The sequence below is a fragment of the Dermacentor variabilis genome, chromosome 2 (genome assembly GCF_050947875.1).
Source record: "Dermacentor variabilis isolate Ectoservices chromosome 2, ASM5094787v1, whole genome shotgun sequence".
Lineage (NCBI taxonomy): Eukaryota > Metazoa > Arthropoda > Arachnida > Ixodida > Ixodidae > Dermacentor > Dermacentor variabilis.
The window spans coordinates 228,166,377-228,186,511 of NC_134569.1; the positions used below are offsets into that span (position 1 = coordinate 228,166,377).

The window sequence follows — 20,135 nt, forward strand, 5'->3', positions numbered from 1 at the left end:
GACTTGCGGTTGAGGTGGCTAGTCTGTGGAGGTGGTGCAGTGGTAACGGGTGCCATCGTCCTCGGGATGTGTCGGACGTGACAAACTAGAAGTAAATCATCATTTATGGGACGTACTTGCGTACATGTGATGAATGTACCGCTGGCACCATAGGTTACCGTGGAATGATGATGTGGTAAATTAGGTACAAGATCGACGAATATTCTTGTGTGTTAGTACAGAAAATTTAAAATTGACAAACTCTATTGTCAGTAGCTAATAAACGTAATCTTACAGTACCTTGATATAAATATAGTAAGGACATGATATGGCATACAATTATTCTTCCAACATCGTGTACCTTGATCGCAAATATTTACCACCAGAGTATATACTAGCTTAATATAATTTCAAGGTATATTTTCTGGTCAGTAAAGCGACAAATTTTGTTGAATTACGCAGTGTTTTCTTGCAGCAACGACAGTAGATTCATGTCCGCTGATAGAACATGCCTGCTTCCGGTTCTTGTTCCCCCGCGTTGTAATCGGTGTCTAGTTTCATTTACCTCATCCACAAATCTTTGCAAGAAAAATAATTCGTCGGCATGTTATCCGCATCAGTAGTCCCCCAATATTACACGACTTTATTACTTTTGCGTGTCCTCTGCAAACATTTTTGTGAGAACCCAACAGAGAAAATTTAAAGAAACAAAAAAAAAACAAGCACAATCGCGTCGTCATGCGCGCTTTCCCGCGCCTTGAGCCTGCACGGGTGCAGCGGCTGGCGGCGCTGCTTCCAGCGCTCGGCGGTGGCGCCCCCTGGATCGGCGCTTGCGCAGCTCGGAAAGCGCGATGATGGCCAACAGCAGGAAGATCTCGATGCCAATTCCCGACAGGGGAATCACAAACGCGTACCTGCGACACGTGATAAAACTCGTGTCCTTACCTTAGGATCCACGTGCTTTGAGAGGCCTAGAACAAGATCGCAAGTGCACACTATGCACTTAACCGCATGCGCGCGTGCAAGTTATGAGCTGCAAAAGCGTTCGCCGTTAGGCCGGTTCGTTCACCTGAGAAAAGAAGTGCAGCAGATCCAACGAGTTGGAATCTACCTACGGCGAAGCTTCGCGTGATTGCATAAAGAGACGAAACACGACTACACGAACGCACGCGCACACAAGTGCGGGCGCAACCAAATTGTGCCGAGCCTTTTGTTACGCGGAGTTGACAACCTGGGTCCGGCGGAGCGAGTGCGACGGACGCCTGTTTCAAAGACAGCATGCACATTACGTATGTAGCGCAATTCAAATTCGCTTAATTCGCAAGGAGCGCCTACCTCCTCATTACCGTGCAGGTGCGCAAAGGCGAGCTTTCTGGTCCTTTTCTTTCTTTCCCCCGCACGGCCGGCGTCGCCGCTGCCGCGGTGATGATGATGATTTAATGGCATCCCCTTTGAAAGGGTGAGGTGACAAATAGTCGCCTATAGCCTGCTTGGTTTTATCAGGTATGCTGCACGTTTTTCATATATATCGCATTTTTGTATATATCTTTTTATTCTTTGCCTTTTTTTCCTTTAAAGTCTACCTTATACCGCTAGCTATGACTAAGAGATCCGGTCTTATCAATCTCTTCTCCTTTTACATCAATGCTTCACACGTATCTTGCTTATCTCGACTCATGACCGGTTGACGCTTCCGTCTCCTTTAAACCCAAGCGCTTCTGGAAGATATACGTCACCTACGGTTGTCACTGGGTGAATCCATTTGCATTCCATTAGGATGTGCTGAGTGGTCTCTCGATTTTCATTGAAGCATACACATGTCTCATATTGTTGCAAATATTTGCTCCTGTGTGTTTTTGTCCGTAGGCAACCGGCTCGAGCTTCAAATAGCAAGACACTGCACTATGTGTCATCATAAGATTTTGCCTTCCGATTTCTTTCTTCTCATTCTTGTAAATCTCTATGGTCCCTTTCGTTTCCGTTCTTTGCGTGCGATTAACTGTCACCGTTTCTCTTGCTTTGTTCCCTGATCATTCCTGGCTGTCTATTTAGTTTCAATTACCCTGTACTTGCTTGCCAAATTTCTTGGCCTTTTTCTCCATTCTATGTCCACGCTTTTCAAGTACAGATGCCCGTATACTTTAGCTTCCTATTTATTTTTATCCACGTTGGTGAGTCTTTCTTGAAAACTAATTTTCCTCTGCCCTTTTCTGACTTCAAAAGAGCCCCAACCTATGCCACCTTACCCTGCCTAATTTTTTGCTTTTACTGTGGGCTCCCAAAGCCAACCGGCCTACCGATCTATGGTTAACTTCGAACCCCGACAACGTATCCGACTTTAAGCATAGAGTGGCATTTGCGAACGTTAGCACTCCTTTCCAGATTCCACGCACCACCTCATACCACCGCCTCTGCCCTTGCACGCGCCAGGTTGAGCCACAGTCGCCGGCTCACCCTCGCAAGGTTTCACTCGCACGTACAACGTAAGACGTCCGGCAACGAAGTTATCGCCCTTGCACTTTGCACGGAACACCACGGCGACAGCGATGGCAGATATGAGCCTGGAGTGTCCATAGCGAATGAAGCACAGAAATAGCGCCTCGTCAAATGTCTAAACGAAGTTCCCCCTGTCTTCCGAAAGGAGGGGAATAGGAACTTCATTTGCGCCCACAATCTAAGGTGCACGTTTCAAGAAATCAATTTCTTGCGCTCAGGGCTCATGACGCCGCATTTCTGAATCGCGTGCCCTTCGGCATTAAGCGCGCGTGTACTTGTCAGTATCTGTCGATTCCCCTGCACGTGTGCAACTGCCTCACTTGTGTTGTCTTTTTTTATGTCTGTCCTACGTTACACTTCAGCCCGATGCATTAAAGTTTTCGCACTCTAGTACTGCATATGTATGCCCGTCTGCAAATGCATCTATGTAGACCATAGAGGTCCAAAGTTATCGAAGATCGCTTAGGGAGGACTCCTTCCTGCAGCGCACATAAAGATGATTATGCTGATGACCACAATATGGGCCTGTTCATGCTCGTATTGTGCGTTCCCTACTGTTCCTGCCATCTTCGTTCATTTTATCATCACTTAGGATCACTAGCGCGAAGCAGAAGCGCCCATGGCATGGCAACACGACAGCCTGAAAGCTGAGCGAAGTTACATGAATTCATTATGTAAAAATAGCTCTAAAATTTATGACTCTAAACAGAAGGAGCTGAACGACACAGTGTGATTTTCATTCAGTTCCTTCACTCGTCTATGTCAACCTTTCGCGCTGTCGGTCGTCAACAATGCTGCATTGCGTGGTTCCAGACATGCCGTGTTGTTCTGTTAAGAAGGGGGGAAGCTATAATCCCACCTGCTGCGTACACGGACCATTACATCGAAGCGGTCGGCGTCGAAACCATTGCTGGCGAGGCAGCTGTAGTTGCCCCTGTCGTCAGCCACTGCGTCCTCGACCACAAGGACGGCCTTGGAGACGTTGTTGTGGGCCTCGAGGTGGACGCGGTCCGAGGGCGACAGCACCACCCCGTCGCGCAACCAGACAATGCGCGCCGGCGGCCATCCGGTCAGCTGCACGGCAAGGCGCGCGGGCTTGCCCGAAATCCAGTGCGAGGGCTCGGGTGCACTGGCTTCCCAGTCCAGGTAACAGAACACTTTGTAGCGGACCTGCGAGCGTCAACAACGGCCCGCCGCTTACACGACAGTTGGCGCCATTCGACGCGCGATGCTTTTGCTCTGTTCGCGAGAAGCTGAAGCGGTCGTTAACTGTTCAAGCCGGCTGCGTCCGCGCTGTTAGTCTGACCCGGGGCGTGCTGCAAGATCACGCGCTGGCAGATCAGCGTTCGAAACTCAGTGTGCAACGAATTCCCCACCAGATGTCACTGAAGAATGTGCAGAGGAGTATCGGAGCGAGTATTCAGAACAGGATGAAGCACGCGCCTGCAGCAGCAAAAGCCCGGAGGCGGCTGCAGCTCAGTGTAATAGTATGCCAATAAATTCACTACGGCAGGACCGTAGAGAACGCCCCTTTTAAGAAGCGCTGGGACTGGAAACGATTGGGAGCGTTAACTTGTCTGTGGTCGAAAGGACCTAGAGGCGTTCACAGTTTCTGTAGAAAAATAAGCACGGGAGAGGTGGAGTCGGGTTTGTTACGTGGCATGATTAGCTGTACAATATTATTTAATGAAGAACGAGAATAAAAGAATTAGAGCTACGAAATATGCTAGTCTGCAAATTAAAACCTAATAATCATCATCAATTATGATCATCATCATATATTCCCTGCATAACTGATCTGCATGATGCCATACCAGTCCAGCAAAGTAATTCTGTATGTGGTTACGCCTTCTTTTTTATATAAGTGCTTATTTTGGCAGTCAGCGGCAAACCTTTGTCCTAGACTAAACGTTTGCTTCGTTTTTGGCAGGCTCTGCAAGCTGTGGGACAGTATCAGCTGGAAAACCGCTCGTATCTTCAATGGCTATCATCTTCGCAACTGTTCCTGGTGACTGATCTACGCATGCGGATCTCGGGGAAGCTGCAGTTTCGACGTAGCAAGCCATCCTTGACTTCATTGGCTCTGGACCTGCCAATAATGTCCCCCTGGCGTCGATCACCGATTATTTAAAGACCGTCAACTTCGTGGATCATTGCAGTCAGCGGCAAACCTTTGTCCTAGACTAAACGTTTGCTTCGTTTTTGGCAGGTGAGTGTTGATTACACCTGTTGTAATTCATCACTTTTAGGTGTTTTGCCGCTGACTGCACCATGTCTTCTTTATGTACTTCTTGCTCAAAAGCCATACCGAGAGATGTTGTTCTACCTGTGAGGGCGAATTCCACCTGGGGAAAAACTGCTCGTCAGTTTCTGATAACGCCTACAAGAAGATGAGTACAGTGACACGTGAAACGTGGAAGTGCCCTTCATGCAAGGTTGATTCGGTTAAGCAACCAGACAAGGCATCCAACCCAGGTGATAGTTCATTCTCACAGCAACTGTCTGCTCTGAATATGAAACTAGATTCTTTGACTACAACTGTTTCAACATTGATGGTGAAAATCGAGGAACTATTGTTGGTCAGGGAAGCTAGTGAAAAGGTTGCCTCTGCAGTCGAGGACATACGGTCCGCTATTGATTTCCTTTCGTCAAGGTATGACTCGGTGCTTGCTACAGTGGCCACTAATCAGAATGAGCTTGCAGACCTTCGGTCACAAGTTCAATCGCTCTCTTCAACAGTAGTTTCCCAGACACAGGTGATTGACAGGATGAGTGGGGAAATAAATGACCTCGAACAATATGGCAGAAGATGTAACTTCGAGATTCACGGCCTTCCTGTCAAATCTGATGAAAACTTACACTCTTTCTTAAGTACTTTGGCAGGCAAGCTAAACATAACCGATTTTCAACAAGCAGATATCTCGGCAGTGCATCGGCTGTCATCCAGAGGCGACTATATTCCACCAATTCTAGTGCAAACTCGCTCAATTTCCGTTAAGCAGAAATGGCTCGGGGCCCGGAGGCGCCTTCCTGATTTGGTGCATGACGATATGTCTCCTCGGCTGTTTTTTAACGATAACCTGTCTCGGGCTAATCGCGAGTTGTTCCGTCTAGCAAGGTCTCGTGGCAAAGAAAAGGGTTTTGAGTTCATCTGGACCAAAAATGGGAAGATCCTTGCAAAACAGTCCGAAGGCGCGCCCCTCATTCGTGTCAACAAGCTTTCTGATCTTGGAAAAACTAACATAACCATGTCTGACATTGGTTTCGTGAAGTGTTCCAATTTTTCTGAAGTCCAGAAGTTCTTTCAGCATCACACAGGCAATTCCTTTCAGTTTACTCACGTTAATATTCGCAGTATACGGAAGCATTGGGACCATTTTTGTGCGCTGATTCACCCTTTTCATTCAAATTTTGACGTTATTGCTCTCACGGAAGTGAACGTTTCGTCAGATGTGTTACCAAATTTCTCGCTGCCAGGTTACCAATTACATTCTTATACTCGTCTGCAACGAACAGGAGGAGGAATCGCAGTTTTTGTTAAAGATTCTTGGTCCGTTTCCGAAATTAGTATTCCTTTTACTCAAGCAGAAGTAGTTGCGCTCCGCCTAAGTACACCTTGGTTGTCGTTGATTCTACTCGCAATTTACCGCCCTCCGTGTTGTAACGGTCGAATCTTTTTAGCTGAGCTTGATTCGGCAATATCATCATTTTCCAGTGAAGAACACGTGTGCATTATCGGGGATATGAATATCGATATTCTACGCCCAACTGTGCCAACGGTCGCAGATTATCTTGACACTTTATCAAAGTGGGGACTAGAGACTAAAATCCACAGCCCTACACGTGAGGAATACTTATCGGGGCAGCAAGTCTCGTCTTGCATCGACCACATAAATGTGCGTTCTCAAAACTGGTTGGTGCGGTCTGCTGTGGTTGAAGTCAAGCTTGCAGACCACTATTTCGTCTGCTGCTCGTTAACGGATGGTTCTAGCCACCCTGCACCTTTGCGAAGCCAGCAAAACGTATCAGTACTTGATTATAAGCGTTTCGATGAAAGAATAGCAAAGTACGATTCGCATTCTTTTATTGACAATGTGTCCCCTGCAGACTTATATGACAGTTTCGTCGAGGTTGTTCGTTCACACAAAGCCGAATCTTCACGCATGGTGATCGTTAAGCAACGAAATTTAGACAATAAGTGGATGTCACCCGTAATACTGGAAGCCATCAAAGAAAAAGATCTACTCTGGGCTCGATCAAGACGTGCTCCAAACTGCTCTGAACTACGACTACAGTTTAAACATGAACGAAACCGAGTTAATGCCATGATCCGTGTGGCCAAGCGCAATCACTTTAGGTCTCAGTTTAACGACGCACGTTCTAACTGCAAGAAAACATGGTCATTGGTGAATAACCTGAAAGGAGCAAGCGCTGCTATTTATAATGATACATATTTCATATCTCATTTCCATAAAGATGGACAGAGCATTGCGAATGACTTTAACAAACTATTTTCTCTGGTCTCTGGTGCATCTCGTACCCCGCCTAACGACTGTCCTATGCCTCCCAGTGTGATGGAATCTGCTTTCCTTCCTGACATTACCGAAAGTGATTTAAGGTGTATACTTTTCAGTCTTAAACGTTGTAAATCTCCTGGTCATGACGGCCTCACTGTTTCTGAACTGTGCAGAAATTTTGAAGCGATTAAGGGTGTCCTACTAGTTATGCTTAATAGTATCATTTCCAGAGGTATAATACCGACTTCAATGAAAACTGCTAAAATTGTACCTTTGTATAAGGGTGGCTCCAGAAACATCATGAGTAATTATCGACCTATCTCTATTCTGCCATGCATTGGCCAAATTTTTGAAAAGCATCTATTACTTACCATGACGAATTTTTTGAATACGCACAATGTTCTATCACCTTGTCAATATGGCTTCATACCAGGAAAAGGAACAACAGATCTTCTTGAAGAATTCTCTGACACAGTAAATTCAGCTTTTGATAAGAATGAAGTCGTATGCTCTCTTTTTCTTGACGTAAGCAAGGCCTTCGATAGCATCTGCCACGTTCTTCTGCTTGATAAACTTTCTACATTGGGATTTCGAGGTTCGTTTCTACACTTACTTACTAACTTTTTACAAGATAGGCGCCAATATGTGTCGATTTCAAGATTCCATAGCGATTTCACGGCAATTACTTCCGGAGTCCCGCAAGGTTCTATATTGAGTCCTTTGTTATTCAATCTATACGTTAATGATCTTGCTAACAATGTGCCTGTTTCATTGTTCCAGTATGCTGACGACACCGTCATTGTTGCGTGCGCAAAGAAATACACCGATGCTGTTACAGCATTACAGATGGCAGCTATTAAAGCCATGGACTGGTTTAAGTCTAACCTTATCAATGTTAATACTTCTAAAACGCAACGTATATGTTTTCATAACCCTTTAAAAAAAATTGAGTTGAGTCATCCTGTTTATTTGCACACTTCCTCCTGTTCTCATTGTAACTGTGTATCAGTAACATATGCGCATTCGGTCAAATATCTTGGCCTGATCTTCGACAGTGATCTGTCTTGGAACTCGCACCTTTCTTTTGTTTGTCAAAGACTTCGCGCTGTATCTTGTGTCCTGTATAATATTAGATATTTTATGCCTTTTTCTGTCCGTAAATGTGTTACACACGCTCTAGCCTATAGTGTACTTAGATACGGAATCACTGTTTATGGTCACTGCACGGTTCGCTGGCAGCGCAGGGTGAATTCGCTTCTACGTTTACTTTTAAAGAATATTGCCTACGACCTGCCCATTGGTAATAACATTGATATTTTTAGAAGATTAAAGCTTCCAAATTTTAACGCTTTATTAACAGAAACTATTGTGCTCAAACATTTCTGGTACAGTCAGTTCACCATTCCATATGTTCCTGCACGTGATTTAAGACCAAAATACCGTTACTGCATTCCTCGCTCCTCAACCCGATACGGATAGCGCACACGTCAATACTACGTACCTGCCTGTTTCAATAGTATGCCACCTAGTGTATTCCGCATGAGAACAAAATACACCCTGAAAAAAATTTTGCGGTAAGTCTCCGCATTACTTCCTGCCCCATAGTGATTTAATCGAGTGTTACTGTCTTAATTTCGCATTACTGTCATCCTTTTGCTGTTGTAATAGTTATGTTTCTATGTCTGTCTCTCTGAGTTGTTAAATTTTTTTTTGTTTTGTTTGTTTGTCGAGTTGGTTGCAACATCTCTATTTTCTTTTGTTTTGCTGTCTGCCAGGCGCTGCCACTCAATCCCTTGGGGAGGCTTTGGTAGGCCTGATTTTGGTGTACGAAAATTGACATGAATAAAAGTACTATCTATCTATCTATCTATCTATCTATCTATCTATCTATCTATCTATCTATCTATCTATCTATCTATCTATCTATCTATCTATCTATCTATCTATCTATCTATCTATCTATCTATCTATCTATCTATCTATCTATCTATCTATCTATCTATCTATCTATCTATCTAAGAATCTGCAGGACACTGCGGTCAATAAAAAATTTTTACAAGCCATACTTATTCCTTCAGGCTCGAAAAGAAAAGAAGTATGCAAGAGTACAAATGAGTACGCCAAAAGGTGCTACTGTGAATACCATGAGCCAACGAACATTAGAACAAGAACTACGTGCAGCATTGTGCCTAGCGGCTATACCTTAAAGCGCCTTTAGAGAAGCACTTGTACTTTCGCCAATTTTATATTATAATTGTAAGATCGGCAACACATCAGATCTGCGACGGAATGCACTGCTTTAGTTTCATCCTGTCAAAATTGCATTTTTCTAGCACTCTTGTCTCGTATAGGCTACAGATGGACGGGGCCTCTGTCCCCATCAGTTAGCTACAAGTGGGACACGGAGACTCACAAAAAAAATGTACAGGCAGTGACTCAAGCACTATGCTGTATGAGAAGTGATGTTAACAAATATATCTTCACAATATCTCAGAATCGCTCACGTGCCATCAAATATCAGAGGTGATGTAAAACATTTATTTTCCCACAAAACACGTGATGTAAACAGAATTTTCTAAACCGAAGAGTTTTAACCGAGGTATATCTGTCTTCTCACATGAGCGGAAAATTGAAGTGCTGTAGTCGAATATATTGCTACAAAAGCTGGCAGAGTGAAAGGCAGCATGTTAAGTGTAGTTACTGAGTGCTTTGGCTTCTCATATATTTTTTAAAATTCTGGTGCTTTACATGCAAAAACCACAATATGATTATGAAGCACGCCGTAGTCTGAAAATCCGGATTAAAGGGAAGCTGAAACGGTTTTCAATTTCCATGAATTGCTGGGGTTGGGACGAACAGACCTATTAATTTACGGTTCTGAAATTTTTTCTTTGTATTGTCAATATAAGGGGCAGAAATCGCTTTCTAAATCGCCCCTCCCCTCCCCCCCCCTCGCGGACACGCCCCGTCACTTCCCGGAGCGTCGGGAGAGGATGCAGCCGGAGGAGAGAACCGGCGAGAGTGACGTCATTCCCGGGGACCGTACTGCCGGAACGGCGTGCTGGCATGTTTCTTTCCGTCCTGCGGTTTACTAAACGACGCTACGAGAGATCTGCCGCCGCTCACGTTTGTTTTCTTTCGCGATTTTCGTGAACAGTGCTTCCTTTCTGTGCTGCGTGAGTGCCTACAGCCAAGGGCGCCCAACATGTCCTCGTTCTGTGCAGCATTCGGCTGTGCGAACACAGGCGGGCGAGACGATGTGGTGTTTGACATGTTCCCGAAGGACAAGAAACTTGCAGCGCAGTGGGTCCGTGCGGTGAGGAGAGATAATTTCTTGCCGACGAAATCAACTGTGCTGTGTTCGGACCATTTCCGCGACAGTGATTATCATCGGAGCTTGACAACGATGCGGCAATCGGTATTCCAATTAAATCGGCGCGACTGAAGGCCGGCGTTGTTCCGTCTATATTATCCCACAAGAGAAAAACCTCGCCACTTCCAAGAGCGGCCTTCGCCAAGAGGAGAAAGGGTGAGGTAAGGATTTTTATGTGCACACGGGCAATTTTTAAAGCGGATGATCACCTGAGTGTCGAACAAACGGCCTTACAGCGGCCTATGACGAAGCGAGGTGGAGGCTCAGCCAGGAATATGGACATGCGTGCAAAGTGCTTGCCGTTTTCCTCCTGGTTTTCCACTCCACTTTGTCACGGAACACTGTACTATGGCTGTTTGTTCGGCGCTGCTTTGGTACGGTGAAATAACTGGCCGGGGTTACGCTTGCGCATTCAGTGATATTTGCTATTCGTCCTACCACGCGGTGCCCGCAGGTTTAGCTGTTCAGCATTCGTGTTCACATTTCACGACATGAGGCGTTACGGTAATATTTTCATGCTCGCGTTACACTAATTCAACTCGTCGGGTAAAAACTTCGTTCCGTAGATTTCGCACTCACAGCTTGCTACCAGCAGCGAAATGCCACAAAAACGAGCATCGGCCCAGCCGCGCCCGTGGCTAGGCGAACGGGCTCAAATAATGAAGTAACGTTGTGAGGTATTGAACTTGTCAGCGTTCGACGTGGTCTAAGATCCCAATACAGGCATCGCTGTTGGACAAAAAATGTCTTCTTGCCTTTAACTAGCTATGCATCACGCATGCCAAAATTATTATTTGAAAGTAAATATAATACATTACTAATTACTTTCTTATTACGCTCATTGATATGAATTACATTACCAATTAGCGCTTTCAAAAAAGTAGTGGTATTGCTTTACGATTGCTTTCAAAAACTTTTCATGCACACAAGAAGCAAAGTATAAAGGGATGCCAACCTTTCTTCAAGGTAACAAACATGCCAACATTTCATGCCCCCCCCCCCCAGTGCCTCCACGACACCTCACGACACTACCAACATTCTGGAGCCGTACACAGCTTACTGGTGCATATTTAACGCAATTAATAAATTACTTGAGCCATGAAATTACCGACACCAAATAATTCACATTACTAGATCGCCAGACAACTACTCCATCACATAAATTACTGACAAAGTATTTCAATTACTGTAAGTAATCGAACTGTTGTCATGTTTGCTGATATGCATGATATGCTGATATTCATGACATCCATGCTTGCACTCTTTCAGGTTCTAGCAGAGCACCTTGAGAACCGAGCCCCTGATGAACCTGTTCCACTACCATCACCAATCGAAGAGTTCGAAGCAGCCAGTGTGACACAGGCAGATAATGTTGAAGAGTTCGAAGTAGCCAAAGGCGGCACTTATGTTCGCGATCGTGTATCAACACGCAAAAAAACCACGGAACTTTAGACAAGCAGCGGCAAGGTGCATGACATCGCTGAATCGCACGTGGGTTTACAATCTAATGAGATGTTAGTGCTTCGGCATTCTTGCAGCAGCAAGTTCAAAGTGACACTTTAGCGCGTTTTTTCTCCCGTCATTGCAACGTGCAGCTACATGAAAAGACATATGTACACCCAGCCACAAAAGTTTACGGACCACGAGACCTCAGAAAACGTTCAATTTCCGGGAAGCTTGTAGTAGTAGCCAGTAAAACTGTATACGACAATGTTGTTAACATATTCTAGTCGAGGCCCGAAATGCAAGTACTAGTCTGCGTTGTGCGGCTGCGGAGATAATCAGCATTTTCTCAGATTTCATGGTCCGCAATATCTTGTGGCCGGGTGTACCAGCTAAGATTTCCAACGCGCGAGAAGGTGCACACATCGCTCTCGCTGTTGGCACACTCAACATCGTCGTTGCCCCCGGTGCCGCCATCGTTTTCTGTATCGGCTGTCGGTTCGAACATGTACGGCGAAAATACAAGCTCTCCGAGACAGCGAGAACGTTCCATAATGCTTACAACTCAGCTGTGAAGCCAGAACAGAACAGCGTGCTACGCTCTGAAACGGCGGCGCCGACCGGCGATCCCCGTGAATGACGTCAAAGCGGTCTCGACCAATCACGGGCAACGGCGGCGTTCGCGCGATGCCCTGAGGCGCCGGTGCGCGTTTTCTTGCAAAAAACAGCTGCTTGCGTTTGTTTCCGCCCTTTTTAAACGAGATATTCGTGTTCAGTGGACTAAAAACTGTAGAATGCCGCAGCGAACTCATTTTTTTCGAAAAGTGTTTCAGCTTCCCTTTAAGGTCATCTGGATTTCTTTAACATGCACGGTGCATGGATGTTTTTGCATGTAGCCGCCATTTAAATATGGCCGCTGCGGTCGGGATTTGATCGCGCACCCTTGGGCTTAGTAGCCCAACGCTAAAGGCAGTGATACACCATGGCGGGTCGTATAATTTTCCAAAGCACTTCCTAAAACAATATAATTCGAAGATAGTCACAGTACAACGTCAGTAGTAGCAAGATACTTTCTGAACACGTTTCAACCCTACATGTGCCGGCAAAAAAAAATTATTTGTTCAGGGAAAGGCTTTTTTATTGCACATCTGGACAGCTAACTTTCCTTTTTTTTTTCATATAGAAAATATATATAACATGGGGGGCAGTAAGTTCACAACTTGCGGCTGAAAACACGAATTAACAATAGCCATGCACTTTGACTAAAAATTTGCGAGTTTATAGGAGTTCTGCTCCGTTGCAACCGCTGGTTGCTGCGGGTGCATATTAGAGCAAACGATTGTTGACAGGTTTGCAGATGCCAAAAGTCAAAGTTCTTGAAGCATGGCTCCGGAGGATTAGAACGTTAGTTTCCTATGATGGATCTCAAAACATCGCACGAGGCAAAGACGTACACCACACTCCTTGCACCACAAGCATGTTCCTTTGCGTACTTGTTCTCAGTGTTGCTTCGACCTTTGCAAAAGACAAGCCATCGCCTTGTCGGATGTTCTTCGTCTGTTGCAGACGGAACAAAGCCCACAAAGTGCCGTGCGTTAGACGAGTAAATAAGGCATGTTTCAGAAGTTTGCACGCTCGCCTGAGGAGCAGCAACAAGCGACTGGCAGCCGCCATTTCAACATCTCTGCCCAACGAACTCTGTTCCTTGGGATCCTTAGTGGCGAAAGAGGAAACTTGCCAGAGCGTCTAAATGAATCGCACGAGCCGGGTCCGTTACCGCCGCTTAGAAAGAGCGCCCAAACACGTGGACGAGACACATTCGTCATTGGCACTTTCTACAAAAAGAAACAAAAGGAATGCCACCGAGCAAGACTTGCCCACGGCATTTAAAGGGTTCATTTTCCTGCTCCCTCGTTTGAGCTCACTATTCCTGAATACGTATTCAAGAACCTTAGCACACGGTACCTGTATGGAGACTGTAATGTTGGAGTCACTGTGCTTGCACTCGTACACTCCGGCATCGCTTTGTCCCGGATGTTTCACTATCAGGGTGCCACCAGTGGTGGACACGCGGTCTCCCTTTGTCAAAGGGACGCCATCTTTGCTCCAGTTGAATGCGCTCTCCACGGCGTCCGGCAGCCAGCAGGACAGCGTCAGCTGTGCGTCAAACGGCCTGGGCGCGAAAGTAACGAAATAGTCGTGATGAAGCGGGAATGTTATTCCGCATATCTCTGAACTCAAGTCAGCCTGTCCTATCTTCGGGAAACAAATGTGTGCGTCCAGCTATAAGTGGACCAGGAACGAGCACGTCTGTCAAGGCCCATGTGAACTTCAGTTTGTGCTTCAAGGCCCCTGTTAAAGAAAATTAATTGTGGGGCTTTACGTGGCAAAACCACGATTTGATTACCAGGCACACCATAGCAGGGGACTCGAGGACTCAGTAGGGGACCCAGTAGGGAACCACCAGGGGATTTTTACGTGCCCCCAATACAGGGGATACCGGAGATTTTGCAATTCTCCCCCGCCTAAATGCGATCGCCATGGCCGGGATTTGAACCCGCGAGCTCGTTCTTAGGAGCACAGCCCCATAGCCGCTAAGCTACCGCGGCGGTTGTCACCTGGTAAAATGTTAATATCAGGTTCTCCGAGAACCTCTTCATTCTGAACTCGAAACAATACAAGTGGCCGAAGTAACCGATCCTAATGAAGCCGTTACGCTTCGTAAAAATTGAATTGTCATCAATTGAAGGCACGTCAAACATCAAGAAGGTGAAGGCCACAAGTGTGGAGTTCTACGTGCCTGAACCACGATCTGATTATGAAGCACACTTAGTGGGGCACTCCAGATTAATTTTGCTACTGGAGTTCTTTAATGTGCACCTAATTCTAAGTACGTGGGCGTTTTTGCAATTTACCTCCATCGAAATGCGGCCGCCGTGGCCGGCATTCGATCCCGCGACGTCATGCTTAGCAGCACAGCACCAATGACACTGAGCAACCATGGCGGATACATAGGTTGCCATGGAGGTAGAAAATACTAGGCGGGAGCGTGACGTAATGCAGCCAGTCTCCATAAGGGAATTTCCTCTGACGACGCCGTTCTTCCCTGCCCGGCCCATTCGTTCGCTGGCCCTTGATAACTAGGCCCTAAATGGTTGCCCGACATTTCGAGGCATTGTTTAGTTCGTGGTAGCCTCTACACAGCGACGTCCTCGTCTTGATCAGATCTCGCCACCCATCCTCAACTTTACTCTCTCCCATTCTGTAGGCGCACTCGTGGAGGCTAAAAAAAAATTGCTGGCTTTTCGTGGTGAGGACCCAATTCCTATGAGCCTCGCCTTCATATTTTTTATGGCTAGTCTTCATAAATTGTCACGTGAAGCCCTTTCCTATAGCCTTTTTCCTTCGCCCATATAGATGACGATAATACGTAAGTGTACATATAGTATTCAAGATTACTAATATTTATCAATGATCAAACTCCACGCAATCACCGCGATTTCGGCACCGCAATCCGTTGTCGTACGCAGTCGTGCAGCTGCGTTTACTGCACGCTCAAATTAAAAACCCTTCACGAGTGGCCATTAAAGTACGAGGACCATCGCTGAGAAATACATACGTTTAAAATAACGGTCGTTCGCAAACCCATTTAAGCGCTGCATCATTGTTCAACTGCTCCGTTAGTGTCGGAATGCATTTCATGCTGTTGCTACTTCAAGCGGCAACAACTTTGCGATCTACGTCGGCCATATACGCAGTGTAGAGTGACGTGTAGCATTGAAGGCGGGCTGTGAAATCGCATCTCATGGAAGAACGCTAACGTATCGCTAGGTACCCTTACACAATGGTACATTATGAAAGAAACAGTTGATAAACTTGCGACATGACTACGTGACTGATTTTGCTTACATCGCGCCAATTCGACGACTTCCAGATGGTTATACGCCGGCGCCTACAACGGTCTGGCCCCGGTTGAACGTGATGCTGAGGGAAAATGCCCCCCCCCCCCCCAACCACCTTTGTCCGGTCATTTTCTACACCGCCGCGTAAGGGTTGTTACGGTCAAATTAAGCATCATGAGCGTTGATGTGGCTTTCACAGACGAGGACGTGGGCCGAGTACTTCGCGTACGGCTTACCTCCGTTGGATGCGAGAGTTGTTTCGTCCCAGTGCTTGTGCACTTGATCTTACAGTGCCCGGTGAGCAAGTTCAAACACCAACGTCTTTCGCTATCGTCGCTCACTGATTTCTCATTCCCAAAAGGTCAAGCACCTCGTCGGTAAGCTATGCCCGCAAAAACAACAGAAGAAAAAGAAAACCTGTTCAAGAATAGCTTTCACCAACGCGACTCGACTCACGCCTGTAGGCATGTTCCGGCGTGTGTATGTGCGAAGTGCTGTGTCATGCGTTTCTCTTCCCTCTTTCGTTCCATTCTTCGTTCCTCTTCAAGCAGGTGGGCGTTATGTCCCTCTCACCTAAGACATTTCCTCGCTGCTAACCAAGTTATCTAGCACTTCGGTGCCATGTTTGTATGTCGACAAACGCGGCGCCACAATCCCAACACCATCACATACGCTTCCCATTCACCACTAGCACAATAGGGTCCCAAGCCGAGTGAGGAAAACAGTACTGCTCGTCGGTCGTTCTTGGTGAAATTAAAGGACGAGTAACTCGAATCTTGCTATTCAATAAAATAGCGAATTCAATTCAACATCAAACTACGCGAGGCTGAAATTGTGCGCTGGGGGAAGGCTGGGGGGTGAGCGGCCATAGGAGAAGATGCATGGCCGTTTGATGGAGGCCTTCACATTTCGTTTTTTTTTTTTTTGCGCTACACATTCTAACCTAACTCTCAGGCCAAGCTTCCGTTGTGACAGTTGCTCCGAATCGTTTCAGCACGACGCGTTCCCAGGCGCTCGAGGCAGCCTCCCGCTCAGCCCCACCTGATGAGCTTCCCGGCGCCGGGCAGCTCCTCGTTGGTGTGCACCCCGTGCGGCCACACGTGCAGGCTGGTCGTGGCCGCGGCGGCCCGTGGGCAGCGCCCATCCAGTGCCCGGCACGTGTACTCGCCGCTGTCGGCTGGCGCCACGTCGGACAGCGTGAGCAGCGAGTCGCGCACGCCGGCGGATCCCGAGAGTCGCGCCCGAGACCTCGACGAGGCGAGCGGGACGCCGCCGACGAGCCAGCTGAGGCGCGCGGTATTGGTGCCGCCGACCACCTGCGTGGGGGCAAGTTCGCGCGGTCAGTGTTTCCAAATGGGCTTCTGAAAAGCGTCATTTGGCTGCTTTACACAAACCAAATGCTTTCGTTTGTTCGCAAAATACGTATAATACGTACCCGCTACCGCCTCAGCAGAAAAGGTGTCCCCATCGTCGCGCGAAACCATCTTAACAGTACAATAAGTGGCTCTTTCGCTAAACGAAATGGTCTCACAACACATGCGCATGGAACAAGTAATATATAGCGGGAAAAAAAAAAGAGTTCGAAACTCTGGCCGAAAAGAAAAAAGAAAACGTCCTTTTAATTTTATTTTCTTCGCAAACACTTCTTGCTATGTTATGAAATAACACCCAAGGATTCTAAGAGGCTATTATTACCCACAATACCTCCCAGCCATTTGCTCTGTTTGACGAACAAAACCGTCGTATTCCCAAACACGAAACGACTGAGCAACTTAAATGCGTTTCTCTTTGTTTCTTTTCTTACAATCGAACCAGGCATTTTGCCTCCTTTCCTTTATTTCGCTCGTGCAAACACGCCTGACATTGCTTTTTGTCCTAACGGCATTGAGAAGCTAACTTATTGCTGAAAACTTACATCACCACCTGGTGTCGACGATATACGCATCAAAATGTTGAAAAACGCCAAAATAAACGTGGGCGCGATTTTATGTGCTATTTTTCAGCAATCGATATCATCAGGTGTGGTGCTGCTAAGATCGACGTTGCGGGATCAAATCCAGGTCACGGCGGCTGTATTTAGATGGGGGCAAAATGTAAACGTTGCTATACCGCTCATTTAGTGCGCGTTAGGAGCGCCAGATAGTCAAATTTAATCCGGAGCCCCCCACTTAACCATGCCTCATAATCAGATAGTGTTTTTGACGCGTAAACTCTAAAATTCAATTAATCTTTAGGAGCGGCGCTGGAAGACAGGAGAGTGAGCAAGACTGTTTCTGTCCAAAAGAAAGGTATTCCCATCCTTATGCAGCAGTTAGCGTTCCATTTCACACGCCAGTGATTGTTTTAAACTAATACACCATGTTATTTACTCTCAGATGGTAAACGTTTTAGTATCCCATAACGTTTCGCATCCTGCTCAACATTGCTATCGACAAGGACCTTCGTGCAATTATCAACTAGCCAAATTTTTAGCATACTATGTTCTAGCCTCGATCCAAACATACCTGTAGATGACCTTTTATTAGGCTTCAGAAAGACATCTGATAAAGTTGCACACCAACGGCTACTCCCAAAACTTTCTTGTCTCAACATTAATTCCTTTCTACTAGTCTGAATAAGTAGCTTCTTCACCAACCAGCAGCAGTTTGTATATGCCCCCTAACACATGCTAATGAGCATGCTTCTCTTGTACATTTCGGAATATCAGAAAGCACTGTTCTCCGACACCTACTGTTTATAATTTACAGTAACGATGTTCCTATTGACCTCGGTCCTAATATTTCTTTGTCCCTAGACGACCGTGTCATTTAAGGTCCTTAAGAAACGCTTGGGACATTGAATGAAAACAGGGGGAGGCGGGAAATGGAAATTCAAGGCGGTGAGCAAAACGAGAACAAGGTATCAGCTGGAGCCAACGTTTCGACAATGTGGACTTGTCTTTTTCAAGGCGACCTATGCTTTCCTCGGCACAGTATATATAGGTGGGGTTGTTCTAAAGGGGAGAGGGGGTAAGGCGGGTGGATGAGGCAACGGCCGAAGGTGTTTTAGCGGCGAAGGTGCAGAATTAGGAATAGCGAGGTGTTATGCACATGGCCGGTGACATGGCCGTGTGTCAGCCGGCGTGTCAACGGGCGTGTGCACAGCAGCCCTCTATTATCAGCTTCGCTGGAGGTCAGTGGACTATCGTCTCTCTAAAAGAGATAATAAAAGGAGCGGTAGAAAACGGTTCTCGTGAAAAAAATAATGCTGAAATGGAATAAATATATAAATAAAAAAGGGAGGGATAAAAACACTCAGTAATGAAATGCATATAACGAAGTGTTGTTGCCTATAGGTTGAAATCTAGCATAGCCAAAAGATTCTCCCCTTTGAAACGTTGTGATTATCGGTTGTAACGTCTAGAACTTATGGATAAGGTATGATTCTCTGTATTTTCTTTCTTATTCAGAACGGAGATTTGACTATGAGATGCAGAGTTTAAGTTCATCAGAGGTATGACCTGGTTGGTTCAAATGCTCGGCAACGGCTTTGGGAAGCATTTTAGCTGTGTCCGCGCGTTGTCCGTTTAACCTGACATTTTCTGATTGTCCCATTTCACCTTCACTGATATATTATTTCTTACAGAAGGAACATTCAAGCATATAAATCACATCTGAACTTGTACAAGCTAGGTTCCGCTTCGTGTGTATAACTATTTCGGTGCTTTTAATTTTAATGTCACTTTGAAGGTGCCTGCAGGTTTTGCACCTGCGGCGACAACATACCTTTATTACTGGGTTATGTTTGTTGGCTGACTTTTACGTGCACTAACATGTCTTTAAGGTTTCTGTTGCGGCGATAAGTAAACCTTGGTGCATCTGGGAGCACATTTTTCATGCATTAGAATATTTTCCTATAAAGGCCGGCGGTCTGTCGGATTCTAGTGTAGGCTCTTTCCTAGCTAATTCCCACTGCCTCTCCTATCTTGACGCAACGTCATAAGCTCTGTCGAGAGCAAATTGTGGACAGTTTCTTCCTGCCAGCGTTGCTTTACCGTCATTTAGGTGGTGGATACAATCGTTGTTTTATAACTGTGCAACCACCAAAGAACAAGGACGAGACACAAGCGCTTGTGTCTCGTCCTTGTTCCTTTGTGGTTGCATGTGCTAGCGCTGTTATAATTTTCAAATCAAGCATGCACCAACTCGCTCAGAAAGAAGTTTTAATAATAGCTGTCTTCGCTGCAGATTCGTCTTATTCGTTTCGCTTGTCCGACAAAAAGTCCTAGCTTGCAGTGTCCCGGGTGATGACTGTTGTAGTCAAAATATTGTTGGCTATCCGTAGGCTTCCGATAAAGTGTCGTTCTCAGTTATCCATTTTCTGTGTAGATCGTCGTATCGAAGAAGTTGATTTGACCTAGACAGTGGTTGAGCAGTAAATTTAATA

General features: G+C 46.1%; 1 protein-coding gene across 2 annotated transcripts in view; it reads right to left on the reverse strand.

The window, feature by feature from the left end:
* Positions 1–521: 521 nt before the first annotated feature.
* Positions 522–20,135, reverse strand: part of LOC142571212 (protein sax-3-like) — a 65,845-nt gene continuing 46,231 nt past the window's right edge. For both annotated transcript variants that reach the window (XM_075679486.1, XM_075679485.1), the window contains 4 exons: positions 16,752–17,026; positions 13,774–13,981; positions 3,335–3,645; positions 522–893 (listed from right to left, as the gene is read on the reverse strand). In XM_075679486.1, coding sequence (XP_075535601.1) covers positions 716–893; positions 3,335–3,645; positions 13,774–13,981; positions 16,752–17,026 — 972 coding nt within the window. In that variant the 3' untranslated portion in view covers positions 522–715. The remainder of the gene's footprint in view (positions 894–3,334; positions 3,646–13,773; positions 13,982–16,751; positions 17,027–20,135) is intronic.